Source organism: Oppia nitens, unplaced genomic scaffold (assembly GCF_028296485.1).
Source record: "Oppia nitens isolate AA-2021 unplaced genomic scaffold, nextdenovo-longstitch-racon4-pilon3 scaffold22_pilon_pilon_pilon, whole genome shotgun sequence".
In the NCBI taxonomy this organism is placed as follows: domain Eukaryota; kingdom Metazoa; phylum Arthropoda; class Arachnida; order Sarcoptiformes; family Oppiidae; genus Oppia; species Oppia nitens.
Window position 1 is genome coordinate 1,077,053 of NW_026533202.1, and position 21,689 is coordinate 1,098,741.

General features: G+C 37.9%; 1 protein-coding gene across 1 annotated transcript; it reads left to right on the plus strand.

Annotated features, from left to right (window-relative positions):
• Positions 1 to 10,314: 10,314 nt before the first annotated feature.
• Positions 10,315 to 11,045, plus strand: LOC128953487 (uncharacterized). Its single transcript, XM_054298968.1, has 2 exons — positions 10,315 to 10,365; positions 10,452 to 11,045. Exons 1-2 carry the CDS (start codon positions 10,315 to 10,317, stop codon positions 11,043 to 11,045), a joined length of 645 nt encoding a protein of 214 aa, XP_054154943.1.
• Positions 11,046 to 21,689: the final 10,644 nt, after the last annotated feature.

Below are 21,689 nucleotides of genomic sequence, written 5' to 3' on the forward strand. Positions count from 1 at the left end.
TGGCCGTCGAAGACTGGGTGGACGGGATCAGAGAGATTGAGTACCGACACCAATACGAACAGTTGCATCGGGCAATTGTCAGACATCTGATGCCCGAACGGGACCGATATATTCGTCCATCAGATTATAAGTTACCGGATGACGAAGATTGGCTAAAGAAGATTATACTGAATACCAATACAGTTATAGTCGATGATCAACAACATCGACAACAATATAGACAAACATACGAACGTGACATCCATATTGATATTGTTGACAACACACTAGAGATCGGTGAGGCCTACAGTCAACTGATGGGTCAGCGATTCAATCCAATGGATCACTCGATTCTGCCAAAAGAATTCAATTTCAGCCGATTTGCTGAATTACCACCGGATCCGTTGAATCGGGTAAACAACGAACTAATGAAAACATACAGAGTATCGCCAGCAGCTTATCCACCCGTAAAGATTCAGACCAGTCAATCAGTCGATAACTACCGACTATTTTATTTGCCGCAAAACATACGTTTCATTGTACAGCTATACGATGGTCAAGAAGTTGTTGACTGGAATTTGTTGACTGTCTTCAAAAACTATGCAATGGATCCGATCAGATACAGTACTGAAGACAACAATACGAATCTATATCCGACTAACGTCTTCAATGCCAACTGTCCTATTATACTAAAGCTAAGCCAAACAAAATATCCATTCAAAGAATACGAGTGGAAGTGTTTGAACAATCCGTTTATTCGCAAACATCTCATAGAGAATGACGAATACATTCGGCTGGGAATTGACGGACACTTCTATGAATTAGTAGAAAATCTAAATAATAGTCAACCAGAAGCTGGACCGACACCTATTGGTTACATTCAAAGCTATTACTATGAGTTGTTTGACAGACGAACCGGTGATAAAATTGTGGACAACTTTACTTTTATTGAAGAAAATTCTGAACAACCGGGCAATGGTTTCGATGAGATAACAGACAATCAGTTGAATGATTTGGTGAACAACAATCCAAACGGTGTATTTCCATTTGGTCCAAATCCATGGAAACCCAGTGGTGGTAGTTGTGGTAGCCAAAGTGGCCAAAACACTGGTAGAGGTAACCAAAGAGTAGGTCAATCCACACGATCTCGAGGTGGCGGTGGTTCCAACACAAACCAATCCCCTGGTGACGGTGGTTCACAACATAGTGGCCAAAATACTGGTAGAGGTAACCAAAAAGTAGGTCAATCCACACGATCTCGAGGTGGCGGTGGTTCCAATGCAAACCAATTTCAAGGATACAGTGGTTCACCACAAAGTGGACAAAACACTGGTAGAGGTTACCAAAGAAGAAGTTCATCCAAGAAGTAGACGAACTACTAAAAGATATATCAATTGACGATTTGTTGGCAGTTATGGTGTTTTTGTATGTATTTGTCAAACAAAAATATTGGTCCAAATAGTTATATATATATTAAGTATTATATTTAAAATAAATTTTTTAAATCAAATTCAAATACACAATAGTATAATACAATATATTGTATTAAAAAAAAACGAAAAGTATTTAAATAAAAAAAATAATTAAAAAAAATGTATTCACTTATTAATACTTAGTTAGTACTGTATTATAATTCGTTACCGTAGTTGTAGTAGTAATACAGTATACTATTATACAGTTATAGTTTATAAAATAATAATTACTATTGATTTATTGCAATCATGCAATTATGACTAATTGGAAAATATATTTTTGCAACAAACGGGTAAAGAAGTTTGAAAATCCGGTACTATTTTTTTTTTGGGCCCCAATGAGTCCGCCGACTATACGCTTGGGGGTCTGACGATCGAGAATATTGGTAGAGTAGACAACTTATTGTAAATCAATTGCAACAACATTTGGGTCGATACCAGAGTCGATATCAGACAACAACAACAACAACAACAACAACAACAGGAAAAATATTTGATTGAATTTGAGCGCCGATGCTATTTGGAAATACCCGATGGCGGGTATATTGTGGCCGTCGAAAACTGGGCGGACGATATCAGAGAGAGAGAGAGAGAGAGAGAGAGAGAGAGAGAGAGAGAGAGAGAGAGAGAGAGAGAGAGATTGAGTACAAACTGTCCATTGGATTGAACCGCTGACCCATCAGTTGACTGTAGGCCTCACTGAATCTCTAGTGTGTTGTCAACAATATCGATATGAATGTCCCGTTCGTATGTTTCTGTATATTGTTGTCGATTGTGTTGATCATCGACTATAACTGTATTGGTATTCAGTATAATCTTTTTTAGCCAATCTTTTTATTATCCGATAACTTATAATCTGATGGTCCATCAATATATCGTTTCCGTTCGGGCATCTGATGTCTGACAATTGCCCGATGCAACTGTTCGTATCGGTGTCGGTATTCAATCTCTCTCTCTCTCTGATCCCGTCCTCCCAGTCTTCGATGGCCACAATATACGCGCCTTCGGGTATTTCCAAATAGCACCGGCGCTTATATCTAAGCAAATAATTTTTCCTTACTGACTGTCCGATTGCTGTACTTCCGATATATTCCGACAATTCTGTTCTTCAGCCGTACTGTCGATCGTCAAATTCCAAGCAATGGTATTATAGTCGGACTCATTGGCGCCCAAAAACAGTACCGGATTTTTTAATTTTAATAGTCTTTTTGTTTGTATTATTTTGTTTAATTGATTTTTTTTTTTTTGAATGACCATTGTTTATATATTGACATATACTATAAATTATAATACATACTATAATAAAGTAAAAAATAATAATAATATTTTGTTTTTTTTTAATTGATTTTATTTTTATTTTAACAAAATTACACTGATATTAGATGTTTACATATATTAGAGTCCAAATGAATATTTGAATGACCAGTGTTTTTGTTTGACTGTTTGACTGATTGACACTTACATACTGTATATACACAAATAGATCATAATCTGCCGTCAATTGTATTTTGATTTAGGTCCACCACCACCACCACCTTTACCACCACCACCTTTACCACCACCACCAGTACCACCACCTCTACCTCCACCACCTTTACCACCACCACCTCTACCATTTCCAGGACCTCTGGGTTTGTTTGTGTCGGAACAGCCGCCACCACTTCCATACTGACGTTCTTTCTTCTTCTTCTTCCGATTTTCCACAACTGTAAACCCTTCGGAATCTATTATAGGAGGTGGAAGAGGAGGAGGAGGACTACGATGTTGTCGTTGTTGTTGACCAGCAGTTCGGCGGCCATATGTGGTCTGGTATCCGCTGGTACCGGCTTGGCTACCTTGAGATTGTCTGAATTGGCCTCGTGTTTGGTTAGCACTATCACTGGGTTGACCAGTTGGTTGAGTACTTGGTTTACCGCTAGAACTAGTCTGAGTACCGCTGCTTCCTGTGAATTGGTTTGTATTGGAACCACTGCTACCTCGAGACCACTGTCTGTATTGACCACTTTGGTTACTACTACCACTGGGTTGACCACTTGGTTGAGTACTTGGTTTACCGCTAGCACTAGTCTGAGTACCGCTGCTTCCTGTGAATTGGTTTGTATTGGAACCACTGCTACCTCTATATTGTCTTGTTTGGTCTCCTCTTTGGTTACCTCTATCAGTGTTTTGGTCACTTTGTTGTGAACCATTGCTACCTTGAGATTGTATGGATTGGCCAATTTCACTACCACTACCACCACTGGGTTTCCAAGGACTTGGACCAAATGGAAATACGCCGTTTGGATTGTTGTTCGTCAAATCATACAATTGATTGTCTGTTATCTGTTTGAAACCAATGGCTGGTTGTTCAGAATATTCTTCAACAAGAGGAATGTTGGCCACAATAGTATCATTGATCCGTTGGTCAAATAATTCATAGTAATAGCTTTGAATATAACCAATAGGTTGCGGATCTAGTAGTGGATCAGTATTTTCTACTAATCTATAGAAGTGTCCGTCAATTCCCAGCCGAATGTATTCGTTATTCTCTATAATATGTTTTTCGATAAACGGATTCTTCAAACACTTCCACTCGTATTCCTTGAATGGATGTTTTGTTTCGCTTAACACTAGCCTAATGTGGTTAAGTGTGTTGGCGTCGCCGGCTTTAGTCGGATATATATCCGTTTTGTTGTCATAAGTATTGTATTTGATCGGATCGATGGCATAGTTTTTGAAGACAGTCAACAAATTGAATTCAATAACATCTTCGCCAACTGTGGCAGAGCCGACTTCATCGTAAAGCTGTACTTTGAAACGTAGAGTTTGCGGCAAATAAAACAGTCGGTAGTCATCGCTATTAGGATCAGTCCGTATCTTTACGGGTGGATAAGCCGCTGGCGATACTCTGTATGTCTTGATTAGTTCGTTGTTCACCGGATTCAGCGGATCAGGTGGTAGTTCAGCAAATCGGCTGAAATTGAATTCTTTTGGCAAAATCGAGTGATCCTTTTCATTGAATTGTTGTCCCATCAGTTCTCTGTAGGCTTCACTGATTTCTGCTGTTTTCTCAACAATATCGATATGGATGTCCCGTTCGTATGTTTCTGTATATTGTTGTCGATTGTGTTGATCATCGACTATAACTGTATTGGTATTCAGTATAATCTTTTTTAGCCAATCTTCGTCATCCGGTAAAGCATAATCAGATGGACGAATATATCGGTTCCGGTCGGGCATCTGATGTCTGACAATTACCCGATGCAACTGTTCGTATCGGTGACGGAGCTTAATCTCTTTGATCCCTTCCGGCCAATCTTCGACGGCCACAATATACCCGCCTTCGGGTATTTCCAAATAGCACCGGCGCTTATATCTAAGCAAATAATTTTTCTGTACTGACTTTCCGATTACTGTATTTCCGATATGTCGACAATTCCGTTCTTCAGCCGTACTGTCGATCGTCAAATTCCAAGCAATGGTATTATAGTCGGACTCATTGGCGCCCAAAAACAGTACCGGATTTTTGAACTTTTTTACCCGTTCTATCATTTCAGGGCTCATATATCTGTAGCAAAATGCTTGCCAACTTATTAGACAATTCAAAATGTTATCTGATTTTAAATTGTAGGGCACAGTCATCCATAGTTTATCCTCGACAATGACCACTGATCCCTGTTCTAACAGCGATCGATTGTGATGTTGATTGGCTATGTCCTGCTGATAATTGTCGACAACTACCAGTTTTGAGCCGGCACACATGTACAATGCAAATACGGTATTGTCGGCTAACGCTTTTTGTTTTTGATGGTGCGGTTGTTGATGGCCACTACCTCCGACAGCACCGACAGCTGCCTGTGCGCTGCTGCTGCTGCTGGTGATGGTGTTGTCCTTCTTGTATTGTTTGCGTATATCTCTAAACAATTGTTCAGTCAGTTCATAGACACCCCCATAACAATGCCACGAAAGTTCGTTATCGAATCGGTGGTACAGCCGATGATTTAGTCGTCCATCGGTTGATAGGTTTCTATAAAATCTTTTACAATTCCATTCCTTCAGAGTCGGCTCCACTAACTGACCATTTTTAGGATCGCCTAAACATGTTAAACAGATAACCGATTCGCCATTATTATTGCCGAATCGTCTAAATGCCAGACCCATTGTAAACACTTGACGGGTAATTGCTATCGGTTTGGATTCTGACCAAATTCCCGGCGAATTTTCTTCGTGCCATTCGTTACGTATGGTCGGATAGATGGCATTCAGTGAACTTCTGGCTGTATAGTGAAACTCATATGTCTGCTGCTGCTGCTGCTGCTGCTGCTGCTGCTGGTGATGGTGGCCGTAGCTGTTACCGCCACTGTGGTACTGTTGTTGTTGTTGTTGGCCAGTTGAGTTGATCGACAATGAATCAATTAGGACACAAATGGTATTTATGGTACCGTCTTTGCTGATGAATACATGTTGGCCCAGTTGTTTGCGACTCGATTGGCTAAAGTATAGCCAATCAATTTCTTCGCCCGCATACTGGTCTTGTTGTTCAAATTGTTGACTATTTAATGGATTTCCCCGAACCCGACCCGTTATAAGCATCGATGTTATCGACTGACAGAAACTGCATTCAGGTTCGCTACCATTAGCCGATGTATAACATAATTTTGGGACATTTTGGTCGCTAATATAAGTCATAGGCATTACTGACGGATAGTTAGCCATATGTGGCCAAAATATGGCGTACTGGTGATAATCGCCGGGCAATATGGATATATCGCTACTCATAGTGACTCTCAAATAGTAAAAAGATTTGTCAGGTTTTGTCATCCGATTGACGAACAGTCCGAACACCCGATGATAGGCCGATTGGGTCCAGAAATCCGTGCAACGGGTGTTTGGGTCGACAAAGTGAGTCTCGCGAATCCAGACATAGGTTTCATTGTTTAGGTTGAAGTAATTGTGTCGCCAATCGTTGTCCATATTGTTGTTGTTGTTATTACTTAACAATTAGTTGATAATTGTCTGATTGAGTGTCTGAGTGGTGTATGTGTGTGTGTGTATAGTGTTAGCGGAAAGGTATGCAATGGGAATGTGTGTTGTTTTTTAACTATTAGTGGTCTCCAAAAAAAATGATATATCAATTTGACGGTTGGTTTTGTCTTACAGTAAATTACTTTTCAACGGTTATTCAAAAATTAAATTTAAATATTTTTTTTATTGTTATATATATTTTTTAAAAAATAACAATAGAAATGATTGAATTTTTGTTGTTGTTTTTTAAAAAAAATATATATTTTATAAGCCAATATCAAAAATTAAATTTCATATATATAGGCGTTATTAAAACTATAAATAAAATAATTTAATTAACAAAAACAAATTTATAAGTAACTTAAATACAATAACAAAAAACAAATTTAAGTTAAAAAAATATAAAATAATAAATTAATTTAATCAATAATAAATAATCATTATTATTTTATAAACTATAACTACAGTATAATAGTTTACTATTAACTACAACTACTGTAGAGTACTAACTATTATTAAGTATTATTAATTGAATACATTTTTCATTTATTATTTTCTATTTATTGAAATACTTTTATATATTATTTTTTTTAAGTACAATATAAAACTAATGATTTATAAATTATATATATAAAATTATATAACTATTTGGACCAATATTTTTTTGTTTGATAAATACACATAAAAACACACCATAATTGCCAACAAATGGTTGAAATTGAAATATCATTTACGTCTCGGTTGGACTTCAGCTTTGATTACCACTACCAGTGTTTCGGCCAATTTGTTGTGAACCACTGTATCCTTGGAATTGGTTTCTATTGGAACCGCTGCCACCTTGAGATGATTGTCTGGATTGACCTCTTCTTCGACGGTTACGTCTACCAGTGTTTTGTTCACTTTGTTGTAATCCATAGTCTTCTGGGAATTGGTTAGTATGGAAACCACCGCCACCTCGAGGATGTCTGTATTGTTGACCTCTTCTTCGGTTTCCTCTACCTGTGTTTTGGCCAATTTCTGGTGAACCACTGTATCCTAGGAATTGGTTTGTGTTTGAACCACTGCTACCTTGAGATTGTATGGATTGTTGGCCACTTTGTGGTGAACCACCGACTCCTGGAAATAGGGGTGTATTGTAACCACTGATACCTTGAGATTGTATGGATTGTTGGCCACTTTGGCTACCACTACAACTGGGTTCCCATGGATTTGGACCAAATGGAAATACAGTGTTTGGATTTTGTTGCACCAAATCATACAATTGATTGTCTGATATCTGTTGGAAACCATTGTCCGATAACTGGTAATCACTAGCACTGGTTGGACCACTTTCGGGACAATTTGTTGTTTGGAACGGATTGGGACCAAATGAATTTTGTTGAACCAAATCATACAATTGATTGTCCGATATATGTTTGAAACCAATGTCTGATTGTTGAGTGTATTCTTCGATAAGAGGAATGTTGGCCACAATTGTATCATTGATCCGTCTGTCAAACAACTCATAGTAATAGCTATGAATATAACCAATAGGTTGCGGATCTTTTTGTTGATCAGTATTTTCTACTAATCTATAGAAGTGTCCGTCAATTCCCAGCCGAAAGTATTCGTTATTCTCTATTATATGTTTGTTGATAAACGGATTTTTCAAACACTTCCACTCGTATTCCTTGAATGGATCTTTTGTTTCGCTTAACACTAGCCTAATGTTGTTAAGTGTGTTGGCGTTGCCGGCTTTGGTCGGATATATATCAGTACTGTTGTCATAAGTACTGTATTTGATCGGATCCATTGCATAATTTTTAAAGACAGTCAACAAATTGAATTCAATAACATCTTCGCCACCGACAGCATCGTAAAGCGGTACTTTGAAACGTAGAGTTTGCGGCAAATAAAACAGTCGGTAATCATCACTATTAGTACCGGTCCGTATCTTTACGGGTGGATAAGCCGCTGGCGATACTCTGTATGTCTTCATTAGTTCGTTGTTCACCGGATTCAACTGATCCGGTGGTAGTTCAGCAAATCGGCTGAAATTGAATTCTTTTGGCAAAATCGAGTGATCTTTCACATTGAAGGTCTGTCCCATCAGTTGTCTGTAGGCCTGTCTAATCTGTGGTGTTTTCGCAACAATATCGATATGGATGTCCCGTTCGTACGTTTGTTGTATAGGTATACCTGTCAGTCGATCTTCGACTGTAATGCTATCGGTTTTGGTATTCAATATAATCTTGTTTAGCCACTCATCTCCGGGCGGTAACTCATAGGCATGAGGACCAGTAAATTGGTTCCGTTCGGGCATCTCATGTCTGACAATTGCCCGATGCAACTGTTCGTATTTGTGTCGGTATTCAATCTCTCTGATCCCGTCCGCCCAGTCTTCGACGCCCACAATATATCCGCCTTCGGGTACTTCCAAATAACATCGGCGTTCAATTCCAACCAAAAATTTTTGTTGTTTTCGGTAATATCCAATACAATGGTGAGTCTTTTCTTTGCCCATATTTTCGATCGTCAGATTCCAAGCACTGGTATTATAGTCTGACTCATTGGCGCCCAAAAACAGTACCGGATTTTTGAGCTTCTTAACCCGTTTAGCCATTTTATGGCTCATATATTTGTTGCAAAACTCTGGCCAATTCAGTAATACTTGCAATAGTGTATCCAATCTTTTATTATAGGGCACAGTCATCAATAGTTGATCTTCGACAATGACAACTGATCCCTGTTCAAACAACGATCGATTGTGATGTCTATTTTTTAAGCTGTGCTGATAGCTGTCGACTACTACTAGTTTAGCGCCGGCACATATATACACTGCAAATACTGTGTTTTTGGCCAACGCTTGATTGGAATCATGACTACCACCGACTGCACCTCCGACAGCACCGCCTGCTGCTAACTGTGCGCTGTTGTTGTCGTACTTATCTCTAATATCATCAAACAACTGTTGAGTCAGATCATAGCCACCGCCATAGTTATGCCAATCGGTTTCCGGCCTAAATCGTGTATACATTCGGTCATCTGTTCGTCCATCTTCTGATTGGTTCCTATAGAATGTATTCAAATCTTTTTCATAGATTTCAGGCGGTCTTAGGCCCACTTTATTACCGACACGTATCAGATAGATAAGCGATTCGTTGTTCGCACCGAATCGTCTAAATGCCAGACCCATTGTAAACACTTGTCGGACCAGTACTTTACATTTGTTGTCCGGATGTCTAATCTCTATCCAGTCATCGGTTATCGGATCTCTATCGTACCATTCGTTACGTATGGTCGGATAAATGGCAGTCATAGTACTCCTGGGGTTTACTGTATACTCGTAGAGGTCTTGTTGTTGTTGTTGTTGCTGTTGGTGTTGCTGTTGGTGGTGGGGGTCAGAGTTCGGTGGCAACAAATTAAACGCAATATATATAGTATTTAGGAAACCGTCTTTAGTTATATAGACGTGTTGGCCCAGTTGTTTGCGAGCCGATAGCAGAAAGTAATACAATTCATTGTTTACATCAATATCCGGCTCCGGTAGCTGTTCGACAAACTGTTGCTGAATTACTAGATTATTATCACTACTAATCCGACCAGTTATCAGCATCGATGTTATTGACTGATAGAATAGGCATTCCCGAGCACAACCCGTACGGGGTGTCCATAATATTTCCATATCATTTTGATTGTTAGAGTAATATTTAGGACTTACGGCCGGATAGTTGTACGGCCAATACATTAGGTACTGATGATAATCGCCTGGTAGTAGTGTTTTATCACTTTTTATTGATGCCATCAATTTGTACATGAAATCATTTCTGGTCTTTTCTATCGGTTTTTTTACCCGTTTGACATACAAACCGAATACCCGATGATAAGCCGATTGTGTCCAGAAATCCAAGTTATTGTTATCGTTGACAAAGTAAGTCTCGCGAATCCAGAGATCAGTTTCTTCGGTTAGATTGAAGTAATTGTAACGCCAATCGTTGTCCATATTTTATTTTGAAGGGATCGGGTCTCGATAGGTCACTGGCTTTTTTTAGTGGTGGTTGTGGTGATGGTAGTAGTGATGGTAGTGGTGATGGTAGTGGTGATGGTAGTGGTGATGGTAGTGGTGATGGTAGTGGTGATGGTAGTGGTGATGGTAGTGGTGATGGTAGTGGTGATGGTAGTGGTGATGGTAGTGGTGATGGTAGTGGTAATGGTAGTGGTGATGGTAGTGGTGATGGTAGTGGTGATGGTAGTGGTGATGGTAGTGGTGATGGTAGTGGTGATGGTAGTGGTGATGGTAGTGGTGATGGTAGTGGTGATGGTAGTGGTGATGGTAGTGGTGATGGTAGTGGTGATGGTAGTGGTGATGGTAGTGGTGATGGTAGTGGTGATGGTAGTGGTGATGGTAGTGGTGATGGTAGTGGTGATGGTAGTGGTGATGGTAGTGGTGATGGTAGTGGTGATGGTAGTGGTGATGGTAGTGGTGATGGTAGTGGTGATGGTAGTGGTGATGGTAGTGGTGATGGTAGTGGTGATGGTAGTGGTGATGGTAGTGGTGATGGTAGTGGTGATGGTAGTGGTGATGGTTGTAGTGTTCACTTAGTTAGTTGATTAGGTATTCAGTGATATATAAGATGTCTTTGATGTGTTGTTGTTGAGATAATTGATTGGTCTGATTGAGTGGTATGAGTGGGTGTATGAGTACAGTGATAGCGGGAAAGGTATGCAATGTAAATGTCTGGTTTTTTACTATTATAATTTGTATCCAATCAAAAAATGATATATCAATTAAATTAAATTACTTTAAACGGTTGATAATTTAAATATTTTTATTTTTAATTTTCATATATATTTAAAAAAAACAAACAATATAAATGATTGAATTTTTTTGTTGACTTTATTTTTTCATAAATTTTATAAATCAATATCAAAAATTGAATTTTATATAAAATCAGGGACAAAATAGGCGGAACTAATATTTTTGTTATATCTCAAAAACTAAAAGACCTAGGACAAAGATATTCAATATGATACTATGGCTTCATGGAACCTACAAAATAGTGTGACCAATTTTTTTATAAAATTTCTAAGATAGAAATGATCAAAATAATATAATAACATAAAATCTATAGTAGATAATGATAATCTATTAAATGTATAATAAACTAGATAAAATATAACTTGACATGTGTCTCAGCAGTTTTTATAAATTTTTGAAAGAAAAAAATAAACTACTTTAATTAAATATAAAAAAATGTAATATAATATTTTACAAATAATATATTACTTTTCTCTTTCAAAAATTGATACTAACTTTATTAATTTTTTTGAAAATTGCTGAAACACGTATCAAATTATTTTTTATCTAGTTTAGTATACATTTTATAGATTTTCATTATCTATTAGATATAATAGCAAGGTTTTGGATTTTAGGAGGGGGGATATTATATACAGTCGGGGTAAAATTTACAAAATTCTCGAAAAATATTGGGGGGGGGGGGGGGGGTATTTGGGGTAAGATTTTTATTGCATTTTTAAACGGCAATTTTTTCAAAAATCCAAAATCAAAGGCAAGAGAAAATTCCCTAAAAATTCCCAAAAGTTCCCGTATAAATTCCCAGGAAAATAGGTAAAATTTCCAAAAATATACTTAAAACTTAAAAAAACTTAAAAATTAATAAAAACTTAAATTTTAACAAAAAATAAATTTAAAATTTAATAAAAACTTAAATTTTAACAAAAAATAAAATAATGTATTTAAAATTTAAAAATAGTTGATAAAAGCATTAATGACACACTATTAGTTATTTTTAGTATTTTAATAATTTTTAATTTTTAACATAATAATTTTTTAAATAATACTTAATGTTTATAGTTTGTTATATATTTTTATTTTTTAAATGTTATTTTTATACAAATACTGACTGAATACTACTTATTTAACTCAATTTTCGTTAAAGTTTTAGTTATATTAAGTATAAAATTGGAAATTATTTTAAATTTTTTATTTAAAATTTAAAAATTATTAATAATAAACTTATAATATAAATATTTATTGTTTTATTAACTTCTTAAACAATCTTAAACTTATATTTAAATTGTAATATGATTACTCTTTTCAACAGATAGGTAATTTTTAAATTTTTTTAGTTTATTTTAATTAAAATAATGTTATTTTTTGATGAATTTTAACGTTATTTTAACTATTTTTAATCAATAATTAGATTCTTATAAAAATTAAAAACATAAAAACACTTACTAAAATAGTATAAACTAAAATTAAAATTTTCGGTGCTGAAATTTTAGGGGAGGGGGTCGATTTGGTCAAAAAGTCTGGGGGTAAAATCCCAATTTCTCGATCTTAGGGGGGTATTTTGGCCTTACCCCCTACCCCCCCCTCCCTTACTTAGCCCTGATATATATATATACTATATTATATAGCACAAGACACGTTGTTATCAAAAATGTTTTTTTTTCATTTTATTTATTTTTTAGTTTTAGTCTTTTTGTTTGTATTTTTTTTGTTTAATTGATTTTTTTTTCTGAATGACCACTGTTTTTGATTGATATATACAATTGATACATACTATAATAAAGTAAAAAAATAATAATAATAATTTGTTTTTTTAATCGATATTATTTAAAAAACATTGTATTTTTTATATTTTAACAAAATTACACTGATATTAGATGTTTACATATATTAGAGTCCAAATGAATATTTGAATGACCARTGTTTTTGTTTGACTGWTTGACTGATTGACACTTACATACTGTATATACACATATAGATCATAATCTGTATACTAAGAAACTAACTTCGGATTAAAACGATATGATAATATAAATTATACTAAAATCGTCAATTGTATTTTGATAATAAAATACCGAATTTACTTTTTTTGTCTATTCCACCACCACCTAGGTCTACCACCACCACCACCACCACCTTTACCACCAGTACCACCACCACCACCACCACCACCACCACCACCACCACCACCACCACCTTTACCACCACCACCTCTACCATCTCCAGGACCTCTGGGTTTGTTTGTGTCGGAACTACAGCCGCCACCACTTCCATACTGACGTTCTTTCTTCTTCTTCCGATTTTCCACAACTGTAAACCCTTCGGAATCTATTATAGGAGGTGGAGGTGGAGGAGGAGGACTACGATGTTGTCGTTGTTGTTGACCAGCAGTTCGGCTGCCATATGTGGTCTGGTATCCGCTGGTACCGGCTTGGCTACCTTGAGATTGTCTGAATTGGCCTCGTGTTTGGTTAGCACTACCACTGTACTTGGTTTACCGCTAGCACTAGTTGACCACTTGGTTGGTCTGTATTGACCATTTGGTTTTACCACTGTGTTGCTAGCTAGCTCTGGTCTGAGTACCGCTGCTTCCTGTGAATTGGTTTGTATTGGAACCACTGTCATCTCGATATTGTCTTGTTTGRTCTCCTCTTTGGTTACCTCTACCAGTGTTTTGGTCACTTTGTTCTGAATCATTGCTACCTTGAGATTGTATGGATTGGCCACTTTCACTACCACTACCACCACTGGATTCCCATGGATTTGGACCAAATGGAAATACGCCGTTTGGATTGTTGTTCACCAAATCATACAATTGATTGTCCGTTATCTCATCGAAACCATTGACCGATTGTTCAGAATACTCTTCGATAAAAGGAAAGTTGGCCACAATTTTATAATCGGTCCAATTGTCATATAACTCATAGTAATAGCTATGAATATAACCAATAGGTATCCGATCATTATTTTGTTGATCAGTATTTTCTACAAATTGATAGAAGTGTCCGTCAATTCCCAACCGAAAGTAATCGCTATTCTCTATTATATGTTTGTAAATAAACGGATTGTCCAAACACTTCCACTTGTATTCAGGAAATGGATGTTTTGTTTGGCTTAACTTTAGTATAAAGTGATCGGGATTGTTGGTATTGGCGCCGTTAGTCGGAATTATATCCGTATAGTTGTCATAAGTACTGTATTTGTTCGGATCCATTGCATAGTGTTTGAAGACAGTCAACAAATTCCAGTCAATAGCTTCTTCATCACCGACAACAACACCGGTTTCATTGTAAAGCTTTACTTTAAAATGTAATCTTTGCGGCAAATAAAATAGTCGGTACTCATCGCTATTAGGATTGATCCGAATCTTTACGGGTGGATAAGCCGCTGGCGATACTCTGTATGTCTCCATTAAGTTGTTGTTCAACGGATCAGGTGGTAATTCAGCAAATCGGCTAAAATTGAATTCTTTCGGATGAATAGTGTGATCCTCTTGATTGAAATGCGGTCCCATCAGTTCAATGTAGGCCTCACTGATTTCTGGTGTTTGCGCAACAATATCGATATGGATGTCCCGTTCGTATCCATCGGGACGTTGTGTTGGTTGACCTGTATTTCGATCTACGACTGTAATGATATCAGTATTGGTGTTCAATATAATCTTGTTTAGCCACACTTCACCGGGCGGTACTTCATAGGCATGAGGACCAGTGAATCGTATCCGTTCGGGCCTCTCATGTCTGACAATTGCCCGATGCAACTGTTCGTATTTGTGTCGGTATTCAATCTCTCTGATACCGTCCGCCCAGTCTTCGACGCCAACAATATACCCGCCTTCTGGTACATCCAAATAGCATCGGCGCTCAATTCCAACCAAAAATTTTTTTTGTTTTCGGTAATATCCGATACGATGATTAGTCTTTTCTTTGCCCATATATTCGATCGTCAGATTCCAAGCACTGGTATTATAGTCGGACTCATTGGCGCCCAAAAACAGTACCGGATTTTCGAACTTCTTGACCCGTTTAGCCATTCTATGGCTCATATATTTGTTGCAAAACTCTGGCCAATTCAGTAATACTTGCAAAAGTGTTTTCGGTGTTTTATTGTAGGGCACTGTCATCCATAGCTGATCCTCGACAATGACCACTGATCCCTGTTCAAACAACGATCGATTGTGATGTTCATTTTTTAAGTTGTACTGATAGTTGTCGATTACTACTAGTTTAGCGCCGGCACATATATAGACTGCAAATACTGTGTTTTTGGCCAACGCTTGATTGGGATCATGACTACCACCGACTGCACCTCCGACAGCACCGCCTGCTGCTAACTGTGCGCTGTTGTTGTTGTTGTTGTCGTCGTACTGATTTCTAATATCATCAAACAACTGTTGAGTCAGATCATAGCCACCGCCATAGTTATGATAATCGGTTTCATCCTTAAATCGTGTATACATTCGGTCATCATTTCGTCCATTATCTGATTGGTTCCGATAGAATGTATTCAAATCCTTTTCATAGATTGCTGGCGGTCTTAGGCCAACCTTATTACCGACACGTATCAGATAGATAAGCGATTCGTTGTTTTCACCGAATCGTCTAAATGCCAGACCCATTGTAAACACTTGTCGGGCCTGTACTTTAGATTTGTTGTCCGGATGTCTAATCTCTATCCAGTCATCGGTTGCCGGATCTCTATCGTACCATTCGTTACGTATGGTCGGATAAATGGCAGTCATAGTACTCCTGGGGTTTACTGTATACTCGTAGAGCTCTTGTTGTCGGTGGCCAGAGTTCGGCAACAAATGAAAGCCAATATATATAGTATTTAAGTAACCGTCTTTAGTAATGTACACGTGTTGGCCCAGTTGTTTGCGAGCCGATAGCCAAAAGTAATGCATTTCATTGTTTGCCTCATTATCCGGCTCCGGTAACTGCTCGACAAACTGTTGCTGAATTGTTGGATTACTATCACTAATACGGCCAGTTATCAGCATCGATGTTATTGACTGATAGAATAGGCATTCCCGGGCATAACCCGTACGGGGTGTCCATAATATTTCGATATCATTTTGATCGTTACAGTAATATCTGGCACATATGGCCGGATAGTTATACGGCCTATACATGGCGTACTGATGATAATCGCCGGGTAGTAATGTTTTATCACTTTTCATTGAAGCCATCAACTTGTATACGAAACGATGTCTGACTATTTCATGTGGTATTCTAACCCGTTTGACATACAATCCGAATACCCGATGATAGGCCGATTGTGTCCAGAAATCCGAGTTACCGGTGTTGTCGTCGACAAAGTAAGTYTCGCGAATCCAGATATCAGTTTCTTTGTTTAGGTTGAAGTAATTGTAACGCCAATCGTTGTCCATATTGTTGGTCGATAGGTCAGTGATAGGTCAGCGATAGGTACAGTAGTGGTTGTGGTGGTGGTGGTGGTGGTGGTAATGGTAGTGGTGGTGGGCTGTAGTGTTCACTCAGTCAGGTATTCAGCGATCTATAAGATTACTCTAAATGTCAGTGTCTTGTGATATGTTGTTCAGATAATTGATTTGTCTGATTGATGGTATGAGTGGTGTGTTTGTGTATGTATGTGTTTACAGTGTGATAGAGGAATGGTATGCAATCGGGAATGCGTTGTTTTTGACTATCCAAGTGGTATCCAATCAAATAAAAAATGATATATCAATTTGACAGTTGGTTTCTCTTACAGTAAATTACTTTTAAACGATTGATAACAATTAAATTTAAATATTTTTTTAAAAAAAATTTCATATATATTTAAAAAAACAAACAATAGAAATGATTGAATTTTGTTGTTATCTTTTTTTTAATAAATTTTATAAATCAATATCAAAAATTGAATTTTATATACAGTATATTAATAGAGTTATTAAAACTATTAAAAAAAAATACAAAATTGCGACAAATTTATAGAAATAATTTATCAACAAAATAAAATAAATTGAAGGTAAAAATAAATTTATTTTAATAAATATTATTAATTAATTAATTTAATTAAAAAAAAAATCATTATTATTTTATAGAGTATAACTAGTGTTTATTACTATAGAATAAATAACTATATAATTGAATACATTTTTTAATTATTTTTTATTATTGAAATACTTTTCTCGTTTTTTTTAGTACAATATATAGTAATTAAAATTCACTAAATTTTTTTGTTTTTTAATAATACTATACAACTATTTGGACAAATATTTATTTTTTTTGTTTAACAAATACACATAAAAACACTGCCATAACTGCCAACAAATGGTTGAAATTGAAATATCATTTACGTTTTGGATGGACTTCAGCTTTGATTACCACTACCAGTGTTTTTGGCCACTTTGTTGTGAACCATCGCCACTTCGATTTTGTCTGTATTGACCTCTTCCTCCTCGGTTAGATCTACCAGTGTTTTGGCCACTTTGTTGTGAACCATCGTCTCCTGGGGATTGGTTTGTGTTAAAACCACCGCTACCTCGAGATTGTCTGTATTGGCCTCCTCTTTGATAATCTCTACCAGTGTTTTGGCCACTTTGTGGTGAACCTCTGTATCCTTGAAATTGGTTTGCATTGGAACCACCGTTACCTCGAGATTGTCTGTATTGGTCTCCTCTTCGGTTATATCTACCAGTGTTTTGGCCACTTTGTTGTGAACCATCGTCTCCTGGCGATTGGTGTGTGTTTGAACCGCCGCCACCACGAGATCGACTGGATTGTCCTCCTCCTCCTCGGTAACCTCTACAAGTGTTTTGACTACTTTGTTGTGAACCACCACTACCTCTACCACCACCACCACTACCACCTCTACCATCTCCAGGACCTCTGAATTTGTTTGTATCAGAACAGCCGCCACCACTTCCATACTGACGTTCTTTCTTTTCCTTCCGATTTTCCACAACTGTAAACCCTTCGGAATCTACTATTGGACTAACAGGAGGTGGAGGAGGATTATGATGTTGTTGTCGTTGTTGTCGTTGTTGTTGTTGACCAGCAGTTCGAGAGCCACCAGTTTGTTGACCATATGTGGTCTGGTATCCGCTGGTACCGGCTCGGCTACCTTGAGATTGTCTGGATTGGCCTCGCGTTTGGTTAGCACTACCACTACCACCACTACTGTTGCCTTGTTGTAAACCGCTGCGTCCAGTGAATTGGTTTTTATTGGGACCATTGCCACCTCGAGATTGTCTGTATTGGCCACTTTGGTTACCACTACCACCTGGTTGACCACTTGGTTTACCGCTAGGTCTGGTCTGAGTACTTGGTTTACCGCTAGTACTGGTCTGAGTACCGCAACTTCCTGCGAATTGGTTTGTATTGGAACCACTGCCACCTTGAGGTTGTATAGATTGGACACTTTGGTTACCACTACCACTGGATTCCCATGGATTTGGACCAAATGAAAGTACGCCGTTTGGATTGTTGTTCACCAAATCATACAATTGATTGTCCGTTATCTCATCGAAACCATTGTCCGGTTTTTCAAAATTTTCTTCAATAAAAGTAAAGTTGTCCACAATTTTATCACCGGTTCGTCTGTCAAACAACTCATAGTAATAGCTTTGAATGTAACCAATAGGTGTCGGTCCAGCTTCTGGTTGACTATTACTTAGATTTTCTACCAATTCATAGAAGTGTCCGTCAATTCCCAGCCGAATGTTTTCGTCATTTTCTATGAGATGTTTGCGGGTAAACGGATTGTTCAAACACTTCCACTCGTATTCTTTGAATGGATATTTTGTTTGGCTTAGCTTTAGTATAATAGGACAGTTGGCATTGAAGACGTTAGTCGGATATATATTCGTATTGTTGTCTTTTGTACTGTATCTGATCGGATCCATTGCATAGTTTTTGAAGACAGTCAACAAATTCCAATCAACAACTTCTTGGCCATCGTATAGCTGTACAGTGAAACGTATGTTTTGCGGCAAATAAAATAGTCGGTAGTTATCGCCCGATTGACTGGTCTGAATCTTTACGGGTGGATAAGCCGCTGGCGATACTCTGTATGTTTTCATTAGTTCGCTGTTTACCGGATTCATCGGATCCGGTGGTAGTTCAGCAAATCGGCTGAAATTGAATTCTTTTGGATGAATAGTGTGATCCTCTTGATTGAAATACGGTCCCATCAGTTCAATGTAGGCTTCACTGATTTCTGGTGTTTGCGCAACAATATCGATATGGATGTCCCGTTGGTATGTAACGGGACGTTGTGTTGGTTGACCTGTATTTCGATCTACGACTGTAATGATATCTGTATTGCTATTCAATATAATCTTGTTTAGCCACACTTCACCGGGCGGTAATTCATAGGCATGAGGACCAGTAAATCGGGTCCGTTCGGGCATCTCATGTCTGACAATTGCCCGATGCAACTGTTCGTATTTGTGTCGGTATTCAATCTCTCTGATACCGTCCGCCCAGTCTTCGACGCCAACAATATACCCGCCTTCGGGTATTTCCAAATAGCATCGGCGTTCAAATGCAACCAAATTATTTTTTTTGCGATTTTTGATATCCACTTCTTTGCCCATATAATCGATGGTCAAATTCCAAGCACTGGTATTATAGTCGGAATCATTGGCGCCTAAAAACAGTACCGGATTTTCGAACTCCTTTACCCGTTCAGCCATTTCAGTGGTCATATATCTGTTGCAAAACTCTGACCAATTCATTAGTACATCCAATAGAGTATCTGGTTTTGTATTGTAGGGCACAGTCATCCACAGTTGATCCTCGACAATGACCACTGATCCCTGTTCAAACAACGATCGATTGTGATGTTTATTGTTTAAATCTTTGTGATAGCTGTCGATTACTATTAGTTTAGCGCCGGCACACAAATACACTGCAAATACTGTGTTTTTGGTCAACGCTTGATTAGGACCGCCGACAGCACCGACTGCTGCTAACTGTGCGCTGTTGTTGTTGTTGTTGTCATCGTCGTAGTCATCTCTAATATCATCAAACAACTGTTGAGTCAGATCATAGGCACCGCCATAGTTATGCCAATTGGATTCACCAGTAAATCTAGTATACAATCGATTATCATTTCGATTGTCTTTAGAGTTGTTCCAATAGAATGTATTCATAGGCTTTTCAGAGGAGTTCGGCTCTCTTAGATGACCACTACGGGGATTACGGATCAGAAAGATAAGCGATTCGCCTTTTCGACCGAATCGTCTGAATGCCAGACCCATTGTAAACACTTGTCTGGTCATTATTATTGATTTACCGCCCGATCGTTTTTTTTCCGTCCACTCACCGGTATTCGGATCTCTATCGTACCATTCGTTACGTATGGTCGGAAAGATGGCACACACGCTATTTGTTTGCATTACTTCATAATCGTATAGCCGTTGTTGTTGTTGGCCAGTAGTGGTGGTCGGTGGCAACAATATGAAACTAATATAGATAGTTGATATGTGAGCTTCTTTACTGAGATAGACGTGTTGGCCCAGTTGTGGGCGAGCCGTTTGATGAAAGTATAGCCAATTATTATAGTCTGTTTCTATTTGTGTCGACTGTTGTTGTTGTTGTTGTGTCGGGTTGTTGGCCACACCGGGTATACGTACACCAATTACAAGCATCGATGTTATTGTCTGATAGAACATACATTCCCGGGCATAACCTGTCTGTTTTGAATACAATCTTAACCTCTGACCTTGGTCGTCATAGTAATATTTATGTAGACGGGACGGATAGTTTGTATTTAGTGGCCAATACATGAGGTACTGATGAAAATCGTTGGTCAGATTACTTTTCATTGAAGCGGTCAACTTGAATGTGAAAATACTTTCACCTTTCTGTCCACGTTTTAGCATACGTTTGACATACAGTCCGAATACCCGATGATAGGCCGATTGGGTCCAGAAATCGAAATTTCCCGCATCGTTCACAAAGTAAGCCTCGCGTATCCACAGATCCGTTTCGTTTGTTTTATTAAAGTAATTGTATCGCCAATCGTCTGCCATATTGTTTGTGTGGTTGGAGAGGGGGATCGGGTTAGGTATTGGTGTCGGTGGTGTCGGTGGTGTCGGTGGTGTCGGTGGTGTCGGTGGTGTCGGTGGTGTCGGTGGTGTCGGTGGTGTCGGTGGTATCGGTGGTATCGGTGGTGGTATTAAATCTAGTGTTTAGGTATTGATCTGTTGATTACTAAACTAGGTGTGTGTGTGTCAGGTGAGGTCATTGAGTGTATGATTTGTGTTATTGTGTTTATGACACAGTGATAGCGGAAAGGTATGCAATGGTAATGTGGTTGTCTTGTTTTGTGGTGACTATTAGGTGGTTGTATCCAACAAAAAAAAATGATATTTCAATTTGACGGTTGGTTTTTCCTGATTTAGTGAATTACTTTTTAAAACGGTTTAATAACAATTTATTTTCATCAATTTTTTTATTATCAAACAATTACTT

Bases quoted from the DNA above. Each gene is read 5' to 3' on its own strand.
- LOC128953487 (XM_054298968.1), top strand. From the start codon at position 10,315: ATGATAAGCCGATTGTGTCCAGAAATCCAAGTTATTGTTATCGTTGAC. The intron at 10,366-10,451 runs GTAAGTCTCGCG...TTTATTTTGAAG, and splicing joins TTATTGTTATCGTTGACAAA to GGATCGGGTCTCGATAGGTC.